Source organism: Rhinolophus sinicus, linkage group LG10, assembly GCF_036562045.2.
Source record: "Rhinolophus sinicus isolate RSC01 linkage group LG10, ASM3656204v1, whole genome shotgun sequence".
Taxonomy (NCBI): domain Eukaryota; kingdom Metazoa; phylum Chordata; class Mammalia; order Chiroptera; family Rhinolophidae; genus Rhinolophus; species Rhinolophus sinicus.
The window spans coordinates 55660221-55685369 of record NC_133759.1 but is presented as its reverse complement, the minus strand read 5'-3'; the positions used below and the strand labels follow the sequence as shown (position 1 = coordinate 55685369).

Here is a 25149-nt window from a genome sequence, read left to right as displayed (position 1 = left end):
CAGAGGTCTACTGTTCTTGCGTGACAGACACTGGGCGAGGCAGGAGGCCTTGCTTTATTAGCCATTACTAGAGCTTGTGGAGAACACACAGCTCTTAGGTCCAGAAAGGCTCCATGATCTGGTTCTGCCATCGGATAATGAGGAAGTGGATGCACAGAGAGGGGAAGTGGCCAGCCCAGGTCTGCAGGGGCAGGGTCAGGAGCAGGAACCACACCCGACACTGCAGGCCTTGGGAACTCGTTCACAGCCCTGCATCTCCATGTCATGCACAGGATAGGTGCTGCACCTTGCGGTCTCTGGGTTTATTCATGGCAAAATCTTTGCCCATGTACATGCCACAGTCAGAGTTCCACTTAACAACTGCCAACGATGTGCCGGGACTTCCCATGCTACCCGGGGGGCACACATAATCATCATCCAGTTCTACAGATGAGGAAACTGAGGCACAGAGATATGAAGGGGCAGAGGCAAGGCTGCCTGAGTCCAAACCTCAGCTCATTCTTCCCACCAAACTAAATTGGGGCTCGATTGTGGGTCTGTACTCACATACGGTACCTGAGGAAAACAAGAAGTGTTGGTCTGAGTTATGAGTTTCAGTTCGTATAACCTGGTATACAGAATCCAGATTCCAACCCGTCCGTAATATAGTTGAAAACAATATAGCCAGAACGCCTTAGATTTCATAACTTTATCACCAAGTTTTGGTGTGAAAACGTTATAGTTTAAGGACGATCAAGTGAGTGAATGTTGAGTTCTGGGGCTGGTTAATGAAATACCAGAAGCCACATAAGATAAGGCACTTGAGTCAATGAAGCCAAAGCTTGAGTCGACGATGCCTCACTTGTTCTCTGGGTGATGCTGGGCCTATTACATTAATAAGCCTCAGTTTCTCTAACCATAAAATGGGGATAATAGTAACACCAATCTGTGGGATGCGGTGAAGGGTAAATAAAATAACGAAATTATCTGTGCTCGAAACCCAGGAAATGCTTAGTAAATTTTAGGTTATTATTGTTATTACCAATGATGTGATTAACATTATATTTAGTTGTACTAGAAATGGGAAAACATAGGTATTTATTGAGGTACCAGATATTTGCAAATCCATGTAACTCTGGGCAAATGACAACCTCTGAATTTTACAATTATGTGCAACGAAGGGCTTGGAGCAGACTTCTCGCATTCCTACATCCTACGATCCTACAAATAATAATAAAAAATCTGGAGAGTTTTCACCTTGACAAAAATTATACTGTGTAACACTACTGCTTGTTTTCATAGTGTACTGAATTATAAAGAGTGACTGTAATTTTTTCTGTATTTTAACCTCTTCACATTAAGTAGTTTAACAACATCATACTGCCACCTCGTGGGGACAATTTTAACTGCATGCAAATTAATAACCATCCATGACAAAGCAATTACCATTCTCTACTTACCACTCCTGTTTTAACAATTCTGGTCCCTTGGAATATTCGAGTGGTATTAGCTGAAAAAACAAAAGAAATTACACTGTAAACAATATGAACTTTTTGTTGTTTTTGTTCCCCCAAAAATGTACTTATATACATAAATCTGAATCACATATAACTTTCATGTCATGAAACTTTATTCCTCTTTAGATTTTTTTTCCAACCACTTAAGGATATAAACCCCTTCTTAGATGGTGAGTCATTAAAAAAGATGCAGAGGGCCAGTTTGCTGAATCTTGTCTTAAGCGAATAGTTTAAAATTTTTAAAAATTGTTACTGTTCTCTGATTTATTGAGGAAAAACTTAATACAATAAAATGTATTTGGGCAAGTAAATCTTAACTGTAAAGTCTAATTCATTTTTACCTCTGTAAACAGCTGTGTAACTATCACCCATACTGAGATACAGACATCTTCCAGCAGCACCGCAGGTTTGCATGCGCCCCCATCCACTCAATACCCCCCCTCAGAGTCCTAGTTTGGAACTTCATATACATCGAGTCCTGTTATTTCATTGTTCTTCTCTATTATCTTTTTGGTTTTAATTTCTTACATTATCCTTTCAGTGATTACAATTAACATCCTAAGCTTGTCACAGTTTACCTTAAATTAATACTTTTAACACTTTCTAAAAATGTAAGAATTATAGAATTATGTAACGCTATTTGCCTGCCTCACCTTTTGTGTATTGTCATATATTTTATTGCTACTTAAGTTTTAAAACCCACCGTTGCTTTAAATGGTCAAATTCTTTTCTATTAACCACACATTACTCTTCCTGGTGCTTGTTCCTTCCTGCAGTTCTGTTCACCCATGTCATTAAACAACATAGCTTTAAAAAAATGTTTAATTGTGGTAAAATACACGTAACAGAAAACTTACAATCTTAACTACTTTTCAATATACAGTTCAATAGTGTTAAGTATATTCACATTACTGTGTAACGAAGCTCTAGAACTTTTTCACCTGCACCCATTAAACAAGTCCTCGTTGTCCCTCCTCTCAGCCCGACAACCACCACTGTACTTTCTGTTTCGATAAGTGACTACTCTAGGTGTCTCATATAACTGGAATCATATACAGAGGGTGCCAAAAAAATGTATACACATTTTTAAGAAAGGAAAAAAAGTATTAAAATTGTAATACAATGAATGATGCAACGTTCATTTGATTACCGCCATCTTTTGAGTGAACATGGTACTACACATTGCTACGCAACTCAATTCAACTTCGAAAAGTAACACATAGATAATGTATCTTAAACTGTGTATACATTTTTTTGGTTCCCCCAGTACATTTGTCTTTTTGCAACTGGCTTACTTCACTTAGCATAATGTCCTCAAGGTTCAACCATGCCTAGCATGTGTCAGAATTTCCCTCCTTTTTAAGGCTGAATAATATTCCATTGTATGTATACCACATTACCCATTCATTATTGATGGATGTTTGGGATGCCTCCACCTTTTCGCTGCGAATAATGCTAAATAGCATAACTTAAAAATATATATATCAAAGTGCTTCTTTGTCATTATCTCAAGAACCAATAGTGCAATATAAAATAAGAGTTTGCTTCCTGTATATACATGGCACTGAAAAATGAGCAAAAAATGCTAAATACCAAAATAAGCAACATTTGTACCTGCTGTTGTCTTTATCTAAACTAGAAGTGGCAAGTGACCGACATAATTTTTGTTTGGCCTGCAAGCTATTTTGAAAACAATTTGCTGCCATTGTAAGCGATAGCTTTGTAAACATTATAAACAATAGTTTTTACCTAAAAATCCCAATTTCCTACTTATCCTGAAAAAAAAATCACAATATTTGGCAAGACCAAGCTCACCTTCCTGCAGGAAAACATTTGGCTGGGGCTTAATGTCCGTTACCCCTTTTCAGTGGGCACATGATCTCAATGCCCACCGACAGGCCTCCCCTCATTTGTACATGTTCCCTGCGTGGCCTCGGGGGAACCCGAATTTGGAACCCTTGTCCTAACCATGGATTCATTTTGCATAGCTGGAAACTGAAATGTGCAGACAGACAAATGTGGAGAACAGACCAATCTAGAAATCAATAACAATCAGATCAAATGAGGCAGCCTAGGACGCCAACAGCTCTTGCCTGGCACTAAAAACAACCTCTTACCATCATTTAGTTGCTCTGGGATTAAAATTGCACTGCTTCAGACAGGTATATGCCTTTGTTAAGGCAGAGAAAAAGGTTCCCAGGAGACCTGCTTTACCTGCCCTTTAATAAAAGGCTCTAATTAAGACCAACACACTAAACAGCCACTCCCATCAGCATGCCTGTTTTCATTAATCTTGAACAATTTTCAGCAGGGTCAGTTCTGGCTGTGGTGACTAGGAAGTTTCTACAGGAACTTTCAGGTCAGGAGTGCTTAACCTGGGTTGGTGGGCCGAATGGAATTCAGGGACAGGGAAAAAATGACACCGCACTGTCTGTCACTAAACTCTCACTGAGATATAACCCTTCCATCCACTATGAACACAAGTAACAATTTCAGCTGCATTAATAGGCCCTGGGACTTTGTCTCTGATTGAAATCAGTTCTTTTCAGACTGGCTTTCAGTTGTAGCTATTTTGGAATATCATTTCTGTTCATCATTACTCAGAAATCACAATAGCTAACAGACCCACCACTTGTCATTTAATACTTTAATAAAAAAGCACACATATTACTACATTCCAAATTTATTTGTTTAAAATATTTTGACAACTGTATTTGAACATAACTAGTTTCCTGTCCTATGTATTTCACTGTTTTTTACTTTAAAACATTTTGATAGAGGATCCGTCAGCTTTACTAGGCTGCCTAACACGGCTGTTGCTCAAAGAAAAAGCTCAAGAACCCCCATTTTCCATGATTGTTAAGAGTTGCAAAAAGGCTTTGAACACTTAGTAATGAATATTTTTATCCCTCTGTGGAAGACTGGGGGATGTGGGTAATATTTACTCTTTGGAGGTGGTCCATTGCTGTGTATAAATGACTGGGCTTTGGAATAAGAAATCCAACTCTGCTTAGTAGCCAAGTGATTTTTAACAAGTTATTCAAGTGCCCCGAAGAGCATTTGCCCATCTGTTAAGATAACACCGATATTACAAACTGCCATGAGGTCAGATGCAATAACTTATGGGCAAATGCTCAGTAACTGTGACCCAGCCTATAGATTCTGGTTGCCGTTATCACTGCCATATTTAGCACAGTAAGGTAAACGCAACATATTTATTGCTGTGTTATAGAGAACGTAAATATTGGTATATTTACAATGATAAGGTAAATATTCCATGTGACTTGCTCATGCTCCCAAACCAGATGTAAACTTTATCACTGGGAAACCTAATTATTCCCTATAAGACTTCCGTGAAATTCTGTAAGCTTTTCTCCTTTCCCTTTTTACAACTTAAGGCCAATAGTGGGTCCGTTTTGTACACTGGCCTCTACTGCTCATGAACTCCTACGTGGCTCACCAGACAGGTATGTTAGCTTACCTCGAATGAGATTTAGTTTTTACACTGCCCACTGGATGCTGCAGGGAAGATGCTAAAGCCACTGTAGGGAGGCCTGAAGGGCCCACACCTCTTTGTCAACACATGGGGACAAAGGCCGACATACAAAAAGAGCAAACTCATGTCCACCCCAAGCAAAGAAAGTCTGTGGACAAAGGAAACACCAGCCATTTTCAACAAGTTACTGTGATCAGATATGTTAAATATCCTGTGCTTAGAATTTATGGCGGACAAGGCCTTTTTGAATTATATTACATTACAAACATTTAATTTTTCAAAGTCCATGCAGAAGCCAGCAAGCTCAGGGAGCCTATTAATCAAGAAAGGCAGTTCTGCAGATTCCAGGCTCTTGGAGCACATGGGAGGCCTAATCATGATTTATGTGGCCTAAGTTCCAGGGCCCCAGCCTCAGCAAGCACCTACTCTGGCCTCCTGTTCTCTCTACCCTGGGCTGTTGCAGACCTGGCCTCGCCCACAGTCCCTCCTCAACCCAGACAAAGGGGCCAATACATTCAGGGCACAGGTAGTAGACACCCGAGCAGTGATTCATTTGTGAAAAAGATACATTCATGCTAATTTCAATTCGTTTAAAAGGAAGGATGAGATAATGTGAACATTAGCAAAGAATATTTAAATGCAAAATTGTAAAGCCAGAAGGGATCCCTGGAGGCTGGAGGGCTTTTTACTCTGGGTTCATCGTTTATTAGTTTTTATATCAAACCTAATAGTAAGGGGCTATTTATAGTCGGTACCAGACACTATGTGAATTATTTCACATGCATCACCCCATGTCATTCTAAAGGTCCCTGTGAGGTCACTACTGTTAGTATGACCACATTTTGGACTGTGAAAGTGCAGCTTAGAAAAGTTAATAAACATTCTCAGAGCTGCAGAGATACTAAGTGCAACCAGGACTCAAACTTGGGACCCCACCCCCACCCCAAATTCCAGGGCCCAATCTCTAGCCCAGGACTTCTCAGTCTTTAACGTGCATGCCAGTCACCTGGGCCATCTGGTTGAAACTCAGATTCCTGGGCCCCGCCCTCAGAGATTCTGAGGCAATTGATCTGGGAGGGGCCCATGAATGTGCATTTCTCACAGGCTTCCAGACGATGCTTCTGCTGCTGGTCCAAGGCCTACAGGCTCTACAGTGCCCCGAAACTGTATGCATGATTTTGGCATTTTCTAGGGAACAGCTTTCCTCAGATACATGACTCAAAAAGGCTAGAAACCACTGGCCTGGTATGTCGGTTTCTCTGAAACTGATGACCCATCGGGGAGGACCTGACTGGCAGAGCAAAGCCCGATGCCCTGGTCTCACCCTCCATGCTGGACTGCACACATCACAAAACCAAGTCTACAACTATGGCCCACAGGCTGGTGGCCCAGTTTTGCAAATAAAGTTTTGTTGGAACTAGGATTAGGGCCGGGCTAGAGCAAGAAGGACAGAGTAGATCCTGTCTTTATTTAAAATTCTGATATTTTGTTTATGATTTTTTAAAATTGATTTTGCTTCTAAAAACATTCCATTAAAATATGATTTATCTCAATTACTGAGGTTTTTTTTTGATGCCTCTTTAAATTTTGCACCAAGACAAATGCCTCTCTCGCCTCACTAGTTCTGGCCCTAGAACTTTCTACTAGTCGCCAAATCAGGAGGAACATATATCTATTTCTCAAGAAGTTCAAGGATCCCGTGAACAGGGGGTTGTCTGTATGGCTTGCCAGCTGGGGGAGTGAATGGTATCTCTTTGGGCTCTCGTTCTGGAATCATCTAGAAATACAAGAGGACATTCCACAACACAGCTAGGATTTGTGCTCGGACTCGGCATTAGACAAATACTTGGTTCTCCACAGATGGAAAATAACAATAATAATGATAAAATCAACACTTTGTTCTTTTCCTCTTCTGGCCTCTGAAAACCCCCACCTAAAAGACAGGCCTAAATTCCTGAGGCTTTTCAGGTGCGATTTAAAACCCCACACTGATTCTTAGACCAGGCTTGTTTTCTTTTGTTCAAGCATCGTGACAAGAAAAAGACAACGCACGAAGGAGGGGGCTCAGGGGCACTCCAGGCCGGACGAGAAGGAAAAAGGGCCTCACCTTGAAAGAGCATCGTCTGACTGAAGTCGCTGCGCATGTCGTTCCGACACACAGCCTGCACACGGAACAGGTAAAGGCTATCAGGTGAGACATGGCTAATGGTAGCTTTCTGTAGGTGGAGAGAGAGAGAAGGCCAGTGAGTTGGTCTGAGGGCCTGTACATACTTACCCTCTAACGCCAAACCTAGAGGAATGCTCTGTATTACGTCACAGCCTGACAGACATGATGCTTCCACACTGACCAAAGGCTCGCTTTGAAAGGAAAGAGCGGCCAGAAAGAACCTTGCTTAGGAATCTGTTTTCAACACCGAAATGTGCAGGATACAAGACATAACAATCAGTCTTGACTCGTAGTTTTTACTATGGCTTGGGCTGTATCTTCAACCCTTTCTATACTCACAGGGTTTGGACTTCTTTCATAGCTACTGTACCTTATAAACTGTAATTATTTACCCTAGATGGCCTCTAGAATTATCAAGTGCACTGTATTTCCAGAGCCAGGCAGAGATTATAACATCAGCAACAAAATCTCTGCATGTCAGTTTCCTTGCAGTTTAAAGGTCTCGTATCTAGACCATGGATATTACAGGGCACGATGCAGGAAGGGCACCTTGCTAGAGGTCAGACAACGTGAGATCTAGCCTTGTCACCCCATTTATCAGCTGTGATGCTGAGCCTGTTGCTCGATGTCTTTGTCCTCTGCTACCTTCAACAGTAAGGTGGGGAAAGGAACAGCTATCTCACAGGGTTCTTGGGAAAGCTAGGTAACATGGACCAGGCAAAGCTTGTTCATCGGTAGTCCACACAATGCAGCAGGAAGAACGCCCCTGGTCTAACACAGAGGCCGGCAAGCTCCAGCTCCCAGGTCAACTCCTCCCCCTGTCTGTTTTTATAAATAAAGTTTTATTGGCACACAGCCACGCCCATTCATTTACATGTTGTCTATGGCAGTGTTCACCCTACAATGTTAGGGCTGAATTGTTGCCACAGAGGACTCATGTCCCACAAAGCCTAAAATCTTTACTATCTGGTCCTTTCTAGAAAAAATTTGCCAGTCCCCAGTCATCTGACACCTGACAAATCCAGGTCCCTATTCCTCAAAGCTTTATTCCAAGAGCCTTTAAAAATGAGAAAACAGCAACTACCTAAGAAAGCAGACAACGTTTGCTTTGTGAAGAAACAAGCAACAAAAGCAACTGATTTCAAAGACTTCTCTAATGGATGAAATGTCTTGTCATAGAAATGTGTATTCTGGGCCAAGTATAAAAAGCAGCTCTGGGAGCTTAACCGCTGAGTGGGTTTTCCCAATGCAGCTATTGAAAACCTCTGACCAGGCATTAAAATGTTATTGTGGCCACACCTGCCACCATTGCCTAGAAAACTGCTTCCTGGAGAGAGCAGTAGGTTGGGGTCACATTATTTCACTTAAAGCCTCATTTATCTCTTTTGGAGGACGTAGTAGTCACATCTGCCCTACAGGTTTGCAGTGAGGATGTGGACCAGGCATGTAAATTGGAAAATGCTGCACCAACGCAAATTATTACTTTTCGGTTCTGGGCTACAATGTTAAGAGAACAGCTTTGTTGCCACTAAGTCAGCTGCTTGACTTCTTGAGGAATTAAGAAAATTAATTTTGTGTGTCCCAAAAGAAACTACCCACCCCGAGAAATTCTTATTAAAAAAGAACTTGCTGTCAAAGCAGGTTTTTCTCTACATCTCTCTCTTTCTCTGAAACTAATTTATGCCTCATTCTCTACACCTCTGACCCCATCTTCTGTTCAGAGCAAAATCTTCCCTGCATCTATGCAGGGATTTATTAGAATTCACTCCAAGCCCCTATCTATTCATCTTTGCATGTTTAATTATTTTCCACTTAGAACAAGAAACTGCCTAAGCACCTACATAGTTTCTGCTGATTAATGCAAGCCATCTTTACTTCAGAAAGAGAAAAATCCCTTACGGACTCCCAGTAGCGACAACACAAAGGTTAAAATACATCATCACCTTGGGTTATTTCAATAGATTCCTCTCTGATTTCATGAAGCTCATCACTCCCTAAAATGACCCAGATAACAATGTCTAGTGGGGAAATTGAAAATATAAATGGAAATGAAGTAAAAGAATCTTCATCTAAAGGAATATGAAAAGTATTCTGTAACTGATTGAATGGGCTCCGGGGACTCTGTACTGGGAGGAAAAAACAAAGTGATAACAGTCATTAAGAATCCCACTCAGTGCGACTGCACTTTTCATGGGCATATACAATTACGGATTTCATTATTCTAAAGCCTTCCTTTGATTAAATATAAAAGCAAGGGCTTTCAAACCCAAATGTGTCACATTGAGTTTCTATGCAAGGACGTAAAGGCTAGTGCTTGTTGGAGGGTTCGCTTTTCCAGGGGAAGAAGGTGGCTTCTACAAACATCTGTTCTGAAGGGCTTTGTTGGGCATTGGCCACTAAATATTTATGCAAATTTTAAGATGAGATGTGGACTTGGGCATGTATAGCTCAAAGTGAGGTAAGATATTAGCAGTGTCTGAGAGTCTGAGAACAGTGGTTACAAACTACGTGGCCACAGGATCCAGCAGGTAGGAAAGTGTGAGGCAGATTGAATGTGACAAGGGAGCGGTGGGGACTGTGCACAGCTGCCTGGTGGTGGTGACAACAGCAGGAAGGAAGACGGGGAGGAGGATTCACTGTGATCACGAGAGCTAGTACTTATATATAGTGCTGGCCATGTGTCAGACCTGTGGTACATTCACGAACATTTACTATTTCTAACGACCCTATCAGATGAAAAGGGCTCAACAGAAGCTTTCTGTTTTTGTAACAACGAAAGAAAAAGGAGTCACTTTTGATGGGCCTAATTATAAAGAAATTAACTAGCTTCTCCTGTGGCACTGGCCGGTTGGTATACGTGAGGCTGGGATGGCACCCAGGCAGGCACTGGCCACAGCTCACCATGGTAGCGACACGCCGCAGCAGAGCCCGTGGCAGTGCCAGCCCTCAGGAGGCAGCGTGAGGCTGGGGTGACACAGATAAAGCCACCTGTGGTGCCAGGCAGAGATGTGGCAGGACCCTTCTCACAACCTCAAGGACAGCAGGGGCCCTGACAGGGAACAGAAAGATTTTACCAGGTCTTTGTCGCTGTCCTTTGTAAACGTCTTCTCCTTCTCGTCTTCGTTCTTCGTCCAGCTGTAGGAGATCATGTAGTTCATGATGGGGGGGTGGTAGATGGTCTCGGGCTGGCTCCAGGACACTTGCAGCGCCGTCTGGTTCAGAGGCTGCACCTTCATGTGGATGGGCGGAGAGCTGCAAACTGAAGACACAAACGGCCATGCTCAGGGGGCTTGCGGCCCCACATAGCACTCACTCCCCTGCCCTGCATGCTGAAGGAGTCCAACCTTGAAAAGGTGACACAGTAGTATAGGAGGCACCATACTCCCTTCACCCAAATCTGCCTGCTATTAGCATTGTACTGTATCTGTTCTCCCTTCTCTGTCTTTCTACACACACACGCGCGCAGTTTCCCTGCTAAATCATCATAAGCAAGTTGTGGAAATCCTGACACATCACTCCTTAATACCCTGGCCTGCATCTTCTAAGAAGAAGGACATTCTCCTATATGATTGCAATAGACTGAAGGCTTTGCTCTCCCACCCCCCCAAATTTTTATGTGGAAATCTAATCCCGAATGTCATGGTTTAGATCATGAGGATGGAGCCCTCGTGAACAGGATCAATGCCCTTATAAGAGAGACTCCACAGAGTTCCCTGGCTCCTTCTGCCACATGAGGACAGAGAGGAGGTGACATCAAGAACCAGGAAGTGGGCTCACCAGACAGTGAATCTGCGAGTGCCCTTATCTTGGACTTCCCAGCCTCCAGGACTGTGAAAAATAAATTTCTGTTGTTTATAAGCCACCCAGTCTATGGTAGTTTGTTATAACAGCCTGAGCTAAGACAATAACCCTAATACCGTTACCACACCTAAGAAAATAAACATTAATTCAGTAATACTATCTGATACACAGTCCAGAATCAAATTTCCCCAACTGTCTCTGAAAGATTGTTTATAGCTGTTTTCCCCCTTATCGCAGTTGCATTTAATTGTTATAAGTCCTCTTTCAACCTAGAATAGGCATCTGACCTTTCTTTCTTGATGAAGTTTTTGTAGAAGCCAGTCCATTTGACCTGTGGGGTATCCCAACAAACTAAAATTGTAGATAAAATTTTATTGTAAATAAATCAGAGTATAAACAAATAAAATCTAAAATGAGACTTTAAATACGTTTACAGCAAAGGCACATACACAAAAAAAGGATGCTTCCCTCTGGACCAGAAGGACCATGGATCGTTATCCTGCTGGGGGGCACAAGGAAAAGTCAGGCTAGCCCTCTTTTTATTTATTCCCTGTGGCTGGCAGCTTTGAAGTGGGCGTGGTAGTTATGCACGTATAAAAGGGTTGAGAATATCACGTCGGCCTTTAAAGCGACATTTTAGCCTCCAAACGTGCTCTTTCTCTGTGGCTGTGGTTCCTGCCTCCATGGGGCTTGGAGTTTGAAGCAGCATTTCTCCGCCTCACTACTACTGACTTCTTGGGCCAGACTAGTCTTTGCTCTTGGGGGCTGTCTTGTGTGTTGCAGGGTGTTCAGCAGCATCCCTGGCCTTCATCCACTGGATGTCAGTAGCAACCTCCCTCCAAATTATAACAACCAATAATGTCCCCAGATAATGCCAAATGTCCCAGGGTGGGGGGCAATCATCCCCAGTTAAGAACTACTGGTCTAAATGGGGAGCTGGGGATTCACCAAAGAGTCACATACGTGGCACTGACATTACACCCCGGATGGGACAGAGGGAGGGGAGGACCGGTATGAGACAGTTCCCAAGCACATCACAGGAGGCTTTGACTCAGGCTATGGGGCCCGGTGAAGACTCTCTGAGGAAGGCACACTTGAGAGCTGAGTGGAGATTAACTGGGTGGGAGTCAGGGGAAGAAGGAGAGGGCAGGCCAAAGAACCACAGGACGGGGCCCAGCAGTGCAGGGGGAGAGCTGCAGCGGGAGGCTGCATCGGCCCAGATGAAAATCCTGGCCTTTATCGTAAGAGCACTCAGAAGCCACTGGGAAGATCTGAACCAGAGCATGACACACAGAGGTGTGTGCTTTACAAAGATCCCTGGTGCTTCAGTTGAGCATAGAAGAACCTAGAGGGCCAGGAGTGGAGGAGGGAGGCCCGGGAGGAGGTGCTGCCGATGGCCAGTTGCCTACAGACCAGGGGGAGAGTGCAGAACGGCAGGTTCTGGAGGGAGTAGCCAGAGGTGAAACCCAGAGGCCTGGTGACGTGCTGTCCGAGGAGGGGCCTGAGGGAGGGAGACGCAGTGAGGACCACACTCAGGTTTTGAGTGCAGAAGGTGAGCACCACTGGAGAAGCTGCGCCAGAGGGCCCTGGTTGGGTTGGCGTCTCCCAGGAGCCCACCATGGCCAGACTCCCCCAGAGCCCCAAGCGCGAGGCAGCCCGAGGCAGCCCCAGAGAGCAGGATGGCCTCCCTGCTTTAAGGAGCAGACGGCTGGAGAAAAGAGGAGATTGGTTTTGACAGGGAGGCATTCTTTTGCTCTTCAACTGCCAAATCACGATGCAGTCGGAGAGATTTGCTTTGTGTGACTGAGACAGGAAGGAAGGGATAAATTAATGAAGCATTCCCACTGCCCTGAAGAACCCCGGGAGGCATCTTGCTGCTTGCCGCACACATGCCACCAGAGCAAGGACATCAAACAAAGAGTCTGAAGGGAGATGCGGGGGGTGAAATGACAGAGTGTGCACACTAGGTGACGCTAACATACCATTTTATTAATAAAATAGCTCAACTTAACTGGCTTCCAGTTTCTCAAGACAGGAAGGGGGAAAGTCAGAAAAGATCTACACCCCCATCTTTCCAAATGCCAATAATGAACCAAGGAGATTTATATATTGGGAAGCTTCCATCCCTCACAATGATGACCATGTCAGATTTCCTGACTTCTACATATTTTCTCACCTCCTACCATATTCTTATTTATCTCCCTTATTCTGAAGCCATCGCTTCCCTGCTCCAATTAGTGGTGAGCTGTATGGATGGTTCTGTGAGCTGGATGCATGTATCTCTAACAGTTACATCATAACCACATAAATAATTCTTATCACCCACACACGGAAGCAACCATTCTTCTTATTTATTCTTTGCAATTAAAATAGCTGGATTTTTCTTTGCTGATTAAGATGATTCATGTTAATGTTTTGTTTTGTTTTTAAAAAAGAAACCCAAGTAATACAAAAAAAGAAGTTAAAAAAAAAATCACCCCAAATTCCAGTACCCAGAGATAACTATTATTTACTTTCTGGGGAGTCAACATCCAGATATCTCTTCCTACACACGTAAAAGCACATACATACAATATGATGTAAATGGGATGGATAGGATGGATGCACTATGGCACTGTAACTGGCATTTTATTTTTGCTGTTATGTTTTACTCAGTAAGTCATGGAAATATTCCCTTGTCAATTAATGGAGCTTGGTATCACTGTTTTGAATGACAGTAGAGAATCCCACTGTCCCAGTGTACCGGAAAACACTGAGATAAGCTCACATAGGAGTCAGGTCTGGCCGCCCTCTAACAGGACCACCTACCAGGACAGGAATTCAGTAACCAAGGTGTCTCCAAAGAACCACTCTTGTCCCATACTACACATCAGAGCTCCAGGCCAGGGGTTTGCAGGCTAAGGAGCCAAGTCCAGGCCTGTGCGGCATCCAGGCCTGTGGGATGAGCAGACAGAAGAGAAATTTCTCTTCTATTCTTCATCTCCCTCCTGCTTGAGAGGGAGGGGCTGTCTGGGCCAGATTTGGAGAAGGCATCTGCAGAGTACTAGCAGGACCTACAGGAGATGGCAAACTTTCTGTGAAGGGGCAGGTAGTACATCTTTTCTGTTTTGAGGGCCAGCCAGTCTCTGTCACAAATACACAACGCTGCTTTTGAAGCACAGGAGCAGCCTAGGTGATGTATGCAGACGACTGTGGCTGTACTCCAGGAAAACTCTTCATGGACCCTACCTGTCAATTTCATAGGCTATTCATGTGTTATTAAATATTCCACTGCTTCTGATGTTTTTCAACTGTTTAAAATATAAAAAACCATTCCCAGCTTGTGGATGTACAAAAAGTGGTGGTGGGTGAGTTTGGGTTGGTGGTTTGCTGGTCCCAGGTCTAGAAGACAAAGGGGAGGTGAACCGTTATCTGAAACATGTTTACCGACTGCACTGGTATTCTTTGCACTGAATTCTGCCCTTTACGACAGCCTAAGAGGCCCACCCCTCCACAGAGCTGAGATCCTTCCTTGCATGTAGTGCCACGTGGAATTACATTATTGATTTCACTGACTATCTCTAATACATGACCTAATTCCCCCACTAGAAATGTCAGCTCCACGAGGTTGGTACCTTTTCTGTCTTGTTTGTTACATTATCCTTGGTGCTAAAACAGAACCTGGCGCACACAGGGCTTGCGATAAATATTGGCTGAAGGGCATGCTGGTTGCATGGAATAAATTCCTTCTTTATCCTGGTCCACAGGTCCTGTGTGATGTGACCCCCTTCCATGTCTCCAACGTCACAGCTTCCCACTCTACTCCTCGGTTCCTCGTCTCTGGCAGCCCCCACGCCAGCCTGCAGGAAGACCGACTTCAACATCACGATGGTCCCCCTCAGGTCTCTGTTCCCAGAGCCACTGTGCTCCCCAGCCCCAAGAGCCAATCACATCGCCAGTCCGTGTCTCTGTCCCTCTGACTGAGCTGTAAGACCTCCAGGGCAGGACCAGGCCTCGAATTCCACTGATGAAATGACAGAAGGTATTTTGCTCTTTAGTCAGGACCCCTGATAAAACTCCCATCTACAAAATCGGTGCCACACAATCCATTCCTGGGCTCACCTTCAGGAGCCGCAAGCTCATGTGAGGAACCTGTCCTCAGCCTTTAACTCACACCTTCACTACAGGGAGATCTGCTAAGCAGAAAAAGCACTTGGTCTGCTCAGGTGACAAAAATCCCAGCATGCTCGGCAGCTGGGGGAGGCGAGAGGAGCAGATGCCCTTCCAAGAACATGAAAATAAGCGGACAGCACACTAGTGTGCCTCATGCTTCTCAGTTCTGCCTGCTTTTTCAGTGATGGAAACCCTCCTTTCAAATATAGCTTCCCCCCAAATTCCAAATATAAAACAGGCAAAAGCAGCACTATGAGATTTTACAGGAACAGTTTGGAAAAGCTGGTATAAACAAGGGGGGCTTTGGAGCCACACCCACACAGACCCTTGTGTTCTTCCTCATCTGTAAAATGGGTGGCTAGTACCCAGCAACAGTCTCCTCACACAGCGGGCTGAGAATCACAGAGAACACTGTGGCTAAACCCCAGTCAGTAGGCACGAGGCCATGGCACACACAGGGACAGGCGGTTGGGCCCATATGGTGTTTTACAAATTGGTGTATTTTATATGTAAAGCTGGATTTTTAAATTGCACCCACACATGGCAGCAGCTATGCAGAGCAGCGGAGCAGCTCAGACTGGGTGTGTGTGCTCAGATTTGCCTCAGTCTCCACCACTCCCCATTGCCTCTACCCAGCTCTCTTCACCCACAGCTGCCGGTCCCCATGGCCAGGGGAGTCGTCCACTGGTTTACACGGGCACTGGGAACCCTGCCACAGGACACTGCCAACGCCCAACACCCACTGCAAACCGCACCTACCACGGAGTCTGCCAGTCATCCTGACGCATCCTTTTGCACAAATGGAAGCCTTTTAACCATGTGGGAAGCACCACACCCAGTTCTCTAAACAAATGTCCCTGTGAGGTGCTCCTGACGTCAGCCTTCCCCTTCTCGGGGCCTGATTACATTCCCTCTGGTGTCTAATTGTTTTGTCTCGGATGATGTTCATGCCAGCCCTGAGAATTTCTGCCTTTATTCTGAACCACCTTTAATTATGATCCCAGACTTGGTTAAATAATGAAGAGGCTTCTAGCAGAGCACCCAAGGTCCTCTGACTCTATATCAATGTCAAGGATATTTTCTCAGCGGTTCCACAAGTAAATGGTAGAATCCTCCACCCCTACCACACTCCTCTTCATTGTCAACACTCAACTAAAGTGATCTGTCCTGTGGGAAGTCGGTGTAACTTCCAAGTGCCTGAAACTGTTTGGAGTTGAAGGTCCTCCCTCCCCTGCGCCTGCCTCCTCCAAGTTTCACACGTGAGGCAACAGGCCCATTATTGGTTAGGAGGCAGGGACGGTACTGCTTTGGTGCCAGTGCACCAATTCACAATGCTTGTCAACAGAAATGGAACTGCTGCCCACGGAGGGTGGGGTGTGACATCATGTACCATACACGGTGGTGTCGGTGGTGTAGGAGGGACCAGCCTGGCCTAAGCCAGCCTAGGGACAGTGAGTGGATGCCTCCTGCCAGCAACTAGCAGGGGCAGAGAGAGAGAGCAGGAGCCCCATCTCCTCTTACAGCAGAAGGAACAAGTCACGTGGAATGGAGCCATGAGCCTTGCCTCAGACAGCTTAAACACCTGACATTTCTTTATCGCTGCAGCTCAGCTCAAGAACCCTTAAATATGGAGTCCTTTAGGGAAAATTTCCAAAGAAATGGCCTCGGGGAAGGATTTCTCTTTTTGAAGGGCCGTATTGAAGAGGTTTAGGTAAACACAAAATCCCCCAAAGAAGACTATGTAAGACTTCAAACCCGGGATCTTGGCACTCGGAGGTGTCACCTCCCCCTCCTTGCCTAAGCTCATGAAAGGGAAACTGCACGGAAAAGGTGCCGGAACCAGGAAGAAGATCAAAGCAGGACCCCACTCCAGCATTCTGGGGATTTACAACATCCCAGGAGTATCTAGTCAGAGCTGCCAGCTGCCCAGGGCATGCGGCGGACCAGGCTTCCTGTATTTCTCTCAGATGATTCACGCAGGCAGAACAGAACCCAAGAGGCAGGTTCGATTCCTCTCCCCATTAAAGATGGGTGAGGATACTGGGGTCCAGAGAGACCAAATCACTGGGCAGGGCTGCGGACACAGACTGGGAGGAGGGTTCAGAACCGGAACCCAGTCTGTCATATTCCACCAGAGGGATGGGCCGGTCAGCCGTGTGCTATCCACATACACCTTCCGCATCTGGTTTCCTATCGCAAGATGGTAACTAAGATGTCAGGAGGGTTAGTCAGAGTGCTTCAAGGTGAAAACTGTCCCACGCAGGCGCTATGCATCACTACTGCGGCCTTAGGTCTGTGGCTTCTTTGGCAGCTTAACTATCCTTTGTGCAAAAAGCTTCCTTCCCACTCCCTCTGTCTGCCTTCCCTACCTTCTGTTCTCAAGTGTCACGTGACAGTGTGGGGTCTGACAACTTCTAGAGCAGTCTTCAACTCCTTCAAGACCCTCTAAAGCTGGACACAGCCCAATCACCATTCTCCCCCATCAGAAATGCAAACTAAGTTCATGGTCCCTCACGCCATCATGGGGATGCCAGAGCCACCCCCAAGGCCTTCACTCTGGGCCGTTCTGTGCTGACATAGCAATAACAAGTCCCATCTGATGAGCCTCGCTCTGGGCTCGGTTAGCACATTTCACAAATTTGTCATCCAAACCTCACTGTCATTCTGTGGGGCTGCTGGCGCCTTCCTATTTTACAGACTGAGCTCCAAGACAGTCATTCAATCACTGATTCATTCTGGAGTCAGACTACTTCAGTTCTGGACATACCAGCTGTGTGCTCTTGGATAAATGCACGAAATGCACAAGCACAAGCTGACTGGTGTATAGGAAGTGTGCAATAAGGAGTAGCTCTTGTTAAATATTTATTGAGAACCTGCTCTATGCCAGGACCCTAACCAGGAGCTAGCGATAAAGGTGAACACAAGTTGACATGGTTCTTGACCTCCTGGAGATTATGGGCCAGAGGCAGAAACACACCAACCACTTAGTATCAGTTCTCTGTACTTATAATCTAGCTTTTTTTTTTTTTTTTTTAAGATTCCACGTAGAAGAGAAATCATACAGTATGACTTTCTCTGTCTGACTTAGCATAATGGTCTCAAGGACCATCCATGTTGCAAAGAGCAAGACTTCAATCTTTTTTATGGCTGAACAATCTTCCATTGCATATATAACACAATTTCATTATCCATCCACCCACTGATGGACATGTAGGTTGTTTCTATAACTTGGCTATTGTAAATAATGCTGCAATGGACATGGGGTGCATATATCTTTATGAGTCAGTGTTTTCGTTTCCTTCAGATAAATACCCAGAAGTGGGATTTGTGGATCATGTGGTAGTTCTACTGTTATTTTTTTGAGGAAACTCCATACTGTTTTCCACAGTGGCTGCACCAATTTACATTCCAATCCACAGTGCACCAGGGTTCCCATTTCTCCACATCCTCGCCAACACTTGTTATTTCTTGTCTTTTTGATAACAGCCATCCTAACAGGTTGGAGGTGGTATCTCATTATGGTTTTGATTTGCGTTCTCCTGACGGTGACTGATGTTGAGCATCTTTTCATGGACCTGTTGGCCATCTGTATGTCTTCTCTTATTCTAATATTTGGTCTCTGTCCCCAGTCCCTGACACAGAGCTCCTAAATCTCTGGTAAATTCCTAAGTGATAAAGAGCACTAAGGAGCATCTTTTGTTCTATGGAGTTGACTGTGGGTGGGGTCCTGGATGGCTTCTGGAAGGCGGCTGGTCGCTGGAAAGGCCAAGATATGATTAGAAGCTTGGAGTTTTCAGCCCCTGCCCCCTTTCCCAGAAAGGGGAGAGGGGTTGGAAATGGAGTTAATAATTGATCACGCCTATGTGACGAAGCGTCCATAAAAATCCCAAAAGTATGGGGTTCAGAAAGCTTTCCATCTGGCTGTTCATCTGTCTTCCTCTTTTTCACATCCTTTAATAAACTGGTAATCATAAGTATTTCCCTGAGTTCCATGAGCAACTCTAACAAGTTAACCGAACCCGAGGAGGGCGATGTGGGAATCTCTGATTTGTAGCCAATTCGGACAGAAGTTGTGGGTAACCTGGGGACCTGCTACTTGCGATCGGCGTCTGATGTAGGATGGGAGAAGCCTTGTGGGACTGAGCCCTTAACCTGTGGGATCTGAAACTACCTCCAGGTACATAGCATCAGAACTGAGTTAATTGTAGGGCACCCATCTGGTGCTGCAGAGAATTGCTTGGTGGGGGAAAACCCATATATATTTTGTGACCAGAAGTATCAGAAGTTAAGTGTTCGACATGAAAGGAGAAAGACACAGGAGTTGGACAGCTGTGTTTTTCCCTACTCAGGAGGGAGAACTGTAACTAATAGACCTGTGGAGTTTTTCTACACTACCCTGTGGCATCCCTTCTATTCCTTGAACAAGCCTGGTGTGCAATCCCATTTCTCGGCCAACAATGGAGTACTAGATGCTCTGTGTAGCAATTACCATGGAAAGCAGCAAGTTAGAAAACTTCCTTATCCGTGAGCTTTCTCTGCTGTGTAACATATAGGAACAGCTCTGTTGCTATATGTAACAGAGCCACACACTCAAAATACAATAGCAGCAGCTAGTGCCTGGGAAGGCAGAGGCGGAAATTCAATTCTCCAGTTCTCCAGGCATGCAGTTCCGACTTTCCCACATTATGCTATTCCTGACCTCTCCTCCCTCCTTAAAGTCTTTTTGTCTACGTAATATCCCTCTTCCTCTGAGAAAGGCCAAGGGAGGTGTCCATGTCCTGTGCAGGAAAAAGCATTGTTCAGCTCAGTGCTAAGGGAGGTGGCAAAGTTCAGAATAATGCATCTTCCTGGCCCCACTTGACAACAGCTACTTCTTGAACACTGGGTGGAAGGCTGGATTCCAAGGACCCTAGGGCCCTTCCCTCTATTTCAACTTTAAGATGCCGTGATTTCCTGCCAAAAGGGCCAAGTAGACCTCTCCCTGTTTCACTGAACACAGTATCCTTTCCATGTGGTACCTCTTAACTTCTGCCTTCTCCCACTGCCTTGCTCTAATCTAGGTTCCAACTGAGAGTCTGTAGCAGAGACCAGGGTGCAGTTTAGGGTGGGCAATTGCCCAGAACCCCGGTACCGGAGCTGGGTTTCCTTTGGCTGAGTCTCCTATTTCCCACCACTGAGATGATCTTACAGCCCTGTTTATTATGAAGAAACTCCGCAGGCACTTAGAGTCCTGTAGTTGCCCTCAGCAATTTGAGACTGTTATCTAAACACCATCCAAGATCTAAGATCCCATATGTTGTCTCTTAAGTAATCCCCATGGCCATGTCACGTGATCATCTAGTGACCCACACTGATGGGGTCAGCCAGGTTTAATTTACATCATTGACTCTACATGATTATGATACAATAGGTCAGGGTGCCCTCATTTGTTTCAGTTTGGTCCTGAAAATGATTTTTCTCTTAGAATTAGGTGTCACTAAGGCTTGGTACCTACTATATTTAGAAGGGGTGTCCTGGTTCTTGCTCAATATTCACCTAGCTAGCTTTGGCACCTACCTCTCTGACTAGTTCTGGTTCCGGGGGACCTCGGCATGAGCTCCACTGTTTAGATTCCAACCTTGGTTTGACCCCCAGATGTGGCTCTGCACCAACCAGTCATTTGGTTAGGGGTGGTTCCAGGGTCTCCCATACCTGGGGACTGGCCTCAAGCAACTCTTGGGCGTGGTCAAGAGGACCCAAGAGAACAGGTGGCCTGCCACGTGCATGGAGAGACCAGGCTCTGAAAAGGCAGCACCCAGTGGGGAATCACCTAGGCAGCACTAGGGAGGGACTGAGAGACCTTGGCCTCTGTGTTGCCTCTGGTATGAGCTCGCGGAGCTAGGCCTTCTGGCTGGCTGGTGAAAACCAACAGTTTTAAATGGTCAGTATACTCTTCTCTGAGAAGATTCCTTTCTTCTGGGAAGCCTTTGCTGGTGCTAGTCAGAACATAGGAGCCACAGGGCGCCATGCACTTGATATATAATACCTGTTAGCATTTAGTGTCAGACATAGAGAGCACCTTCTCAACACAGGCAGACAGCTGAAACAGGGCAGCCAAGACACTCCTTTGGGTCCAAGCCCAAAGGAATCATAAAACCAGTCCAGAGAGGGCCCAGGAGTGAAGCCAGCAACCACGACGACCACTAGCTATGCTGAGAAGAGGAAAGAGGACTCGAGAGGACTCAACACGAGCTCCCAATTCAGTGCCTTTACAGATGCTCTTTGAATCTCAGGCCTCAGGGGCTGAGGAGGTGAGGCTGTTTCTTATGCTATGGGAAAGCCAAGCGTTCTCTCCAAGTTCATGTACCTGAAGAAAACAACTTTAACTAACGTGTGTGTTTGCGGACTAATCAGTGGGAAGAATGGGGAAGATGAATAGTCCGTCTCCCAGCTATACTCGTCCTGTGATTCCAAGGAGATGTACGCACACATCTCAGAAGCTCATGCTTCATGGGCTGTGAATGCTAGTTAGTGAGAGAAAGGGGACGTGTGTCGCTCTGGGAAGAAGGATGCTGCTGGCCTTTATTAATTTCCAGATTGTTGTTCACAAGCACCGTGGTGCCCACACAAGTAAATGCAATGTCAAGGAAGGTTTTTCTAGAGAGCAAAGAAAAGCTGAAGCCCTAGGAGGGTGGCTAAGTCGGCCTTGAAGATCATACTCTGCCTAACCTGCCTGGAGACAGAGAGGACTGAGTAATTAGGGAATATTTATACTATGAAGACAGTAGACGGTCTTTGGCGTCTGCTAAAAATATTAGTTGAACGCTCCCTAGCCATAAAGCAGCTCTTCCTGGGAGCATCCTGACACTACCACCTGCCACTTTCAGTGCCTCCATTTCAAGTGTGCTAGAATGGTTGTTCCCTGGCTTGGAGAGAAACGCCCTCGCTCCATGGTTTTTTTGAGATGAATGCTTCCATCTGAGTGGCTTATGGTCAAAGTGAAGGATGGCGTCCCAAATCCTAGTAGCCTCTCTGATTTCAGGTGCGGAGAGTGACGCAGAGTCCTACTCCTACGCCCATAAGAGCACGCAACCTGGGCTAGACCATAAATGCCCCAACTGGGTCATCTCTTGTGACAAGGATCTTTTCACTGCTGGCCACGTGGCATGTGTGGGTCAGTTTAGTCCGTCCATCCGTCCGTCCAGCCAGCCAGTCTAATATTTACTGAGGAACTAACAGTGAACATTGCACTCCGTCTCCAACAAAAAAGAAAAAGAAGATAGCCTTACCTCTCATGGAGCTAATTTGAGAGCTAGATATCAGAAGAAGAAGAAAAATCACATGAATGTGCAATTCCAACTGTGCTACAGGAGAAAAACACTGGTGTTTTGACCCAAATGGCTGGGCCAAGGCCGTCAGGAAATCTCCCTGGGGAAAGGACCCTAGAGCCGAGCTATTTAGGCTGAGGAGGGGTCGCTTAGGCACAGAGGTGGGACATCGCACTCTTATGTGCAGAGTACTTTCCGTGTTTCAGGCTTCGCAGTGTATGTCCCCTCTGCTGTCTCATCTAAAGGGCCACAAGCCAAAGAGGGAGCTGTAATTATTATTTCCATTTCACAGACAAGGAGAGCAAGACTTAGGTTATTAACTAGAGTATGAAAATGTAGTAGTAAATAAATGGTCGACCTGGAATTTGAGTCCAGGTGTGCTTGACTCCAAAATCTATATTCTTACTCAGTGCCTTATACTGTCTCATTCATTCATTCATTCATTCATTCATTTAATGAAGAAGGACTGCACACCTACTATGTCCTAGGTACTGTGTTAGGGTCTGTTGATTCAAGGATGCATAAGATCCTCAGCCTGGAAAACCCCACTGTCCAGATCAAGTGGATGGACTGGCCTCGCAGGGACTGACCCTGTGATCAAGGCCTCAGCAGCCTGTGCCACAAGCACCCAATATAACCTGGTAAGAGCAAGCCAAGCAAATAAAGACTGATTCCTTCTGAGAAGATAAACCCCCATCTTTACCCTATCCCCATAAGTGTATTTAGTTGTAAAGCTCCTTCCTTTAGGGAAGGAGTAATAAACTGTGTTCTTCAAGCGGCCTGATGACATCTAAAACAAAGAGACCACACTTGTGGATTCATTGGAAGCTGGCAGTCCCTTTGAAAACAGAAAGAATGCTGCATTTGGATATAAGAGGATCTCGGTTTCTATCTCAGCTTTATCACTTCCTGGATGAAGGCTCTGGGTGATCACTTGCTCTCTCTGAGTCTCAGACCCTCATCTGTTAAAGGGAAACAACAACACTGCGTTGCTCTCTTTGCACACCCCATCACCCTCCATCCAAACTGTGAGTCAATCTCAGAGGCTCTATTCCAAAATCCATCCCTAAGGATCACTTCTACCTACACCAGGAACACAGGCATCCAACCACTGGCTTACTGCCTGGAATATTTCCATCCGCCTCCTGCTGCTCTTGCATATTCCACCCCAGATCCTCGGCAAATATTTTTCACGTAACAGTGATGGGTTTAAAACCTGTTCAGATCATTCTATATCCCTGCTTCAGACCCTTCCAAGTCTTCCCACTGCTCTAAGATGACAATCTTAACTCCTTAACAAGAAAAGTCTTTCCCAGACTTCACTCTTACCCACCTCTCCATGCCTCAGGGCCTCTACAAATGACCTCTTCCTCCAAGTACTTTCCAGGGCTCCCTCCTTATCTCCACTCCTGATCTATCCAGGGCACAGATCTCTTCCCCACTGCTTCTACGGTACCACTCTTAGCACACTACCCAACTTGATCTCTGAAGAATGCTGAAACTCTGTCATTGGTTGACTTGTTTATCTTTCTCCCCACAAAAATGTAAGCTCATGATAAGGAATTCTTCTCCTTTGTTCCAGTCCTTTATCTCTAGTGCCCAGAACTTGTTCATAGTTGATGCTCAACAAATATTTGAAAAATGGAAAGTGAATCCTGACAGAGGTTGTTTTTGAGGATTAAATGAAAACATACCGAACAGAGGCAGCTAGCATAGCACCTGGTACACAAAAACCCTCCCGTCACCTTTTTAACCATAGGTGCTTCAGGCACAGCTCCTAGAGAGTCAGGGATTATTTAATGGCAGATGAAGCTGTCTGACAGATGAAAAGAAATTCACTGGCTACAAAATAGAAGCCAATGTAGTTAATGCTACACGAAGTGTCTAGGAAATATCAACTGTATGCCAGCCACTCAAAGGCAACTTACACCAATTCTTTATATGTTTATATAAAATTATAGTAATCATGGGATGTCTGAGCATGTAAAAATGTTTGGCATGACCTTCAAAAGTATGAGGAACCCAGAAATTTGGAGAGTTTTAAAACAGCCCTACTTTTTGCCTTCTTTCTTACTCACTCCCAAGGTTAAAAAAGTAATAGCTAAATGATAGTTCTTTTTTAAAGAAGGAGGTTAAGAACACTCCATGGGGGCTGCATTAAAAATGTGTTTCCTCTAGTACTTTTCTGAGCTAAAAGTTTCTGGAAGTAACAAGATAACTTTCTGGAAGAGTTTCTGGGAAGAAAGTTGCCTACAAAAGAATTAAGTGCTCATATCAGAGCTTACTTCAATAAGATAAAATAACTCAAGCTCATTAATCTGGTGAGTGGAAATGATTAAACTGAAAATAGAACAACATTAATGTTTTCTCCAAAAATAGCAGAAAACCAAGATTTCAATGTCAAACTCTTAAAAAGCAATCATGGATTTACTTCTTTGTTTGCTAATTTGGGTGGAAAATGTAATGCTCTTTTTCAATGTATGCTGATTTAAAATAGGCTAGTTAGTCATTCTCACACAGTGGTACACGTCCTTAAAAACTGCTTTTAACCAAAACAGGAATTGAAAACGTGCCTAAAAAAGGGATCCCTCCATCAGCAGAAGCAAAGGCCATTTTCCAAAAAATACAGCACCGGCTGAGGAGACTGGAGGGTACAGGGACAGCCCAGTGTCCTCTCCGTTTCCCTTGCTTTCATTACATTATACAGTGTCACTTTAAGCCATCAAATCA

General features: G+C 44.9%; 1 protein-coding gene across 3 annotated transcripts in view; it reads right to left on the bottom strand.

The window, feature by feature from the left end:
* The window catches only part of PTPRG (protein tyrosine phosphatase receptor type G), a 692573-nt gene that overhangs the window by 94635 nt on the left and 572789 nt on the right, over positions 1–25149 (bottom strand). For all 3 annotated transcript variants that reach the window (XM_019728372.2, XM_019728373.2, XM_019728374.2), the window contains exons 9-11: positions 10234–10418; positions 7100–7208; positions 1440–1489 (exon numbers count right to left, since the gene is read on the bottom strand). In XM_019728372.2, coding sequence (XP_019583931.2) covers positions 1440–1489; positions 7100–7208; positions 10234–10418 — 344 coding nt within the window. The remainder of the gene's footprint in view (positions 1–1439; positions 1490–7099; positions 7209–10233; positions 10419–25149) is intronic.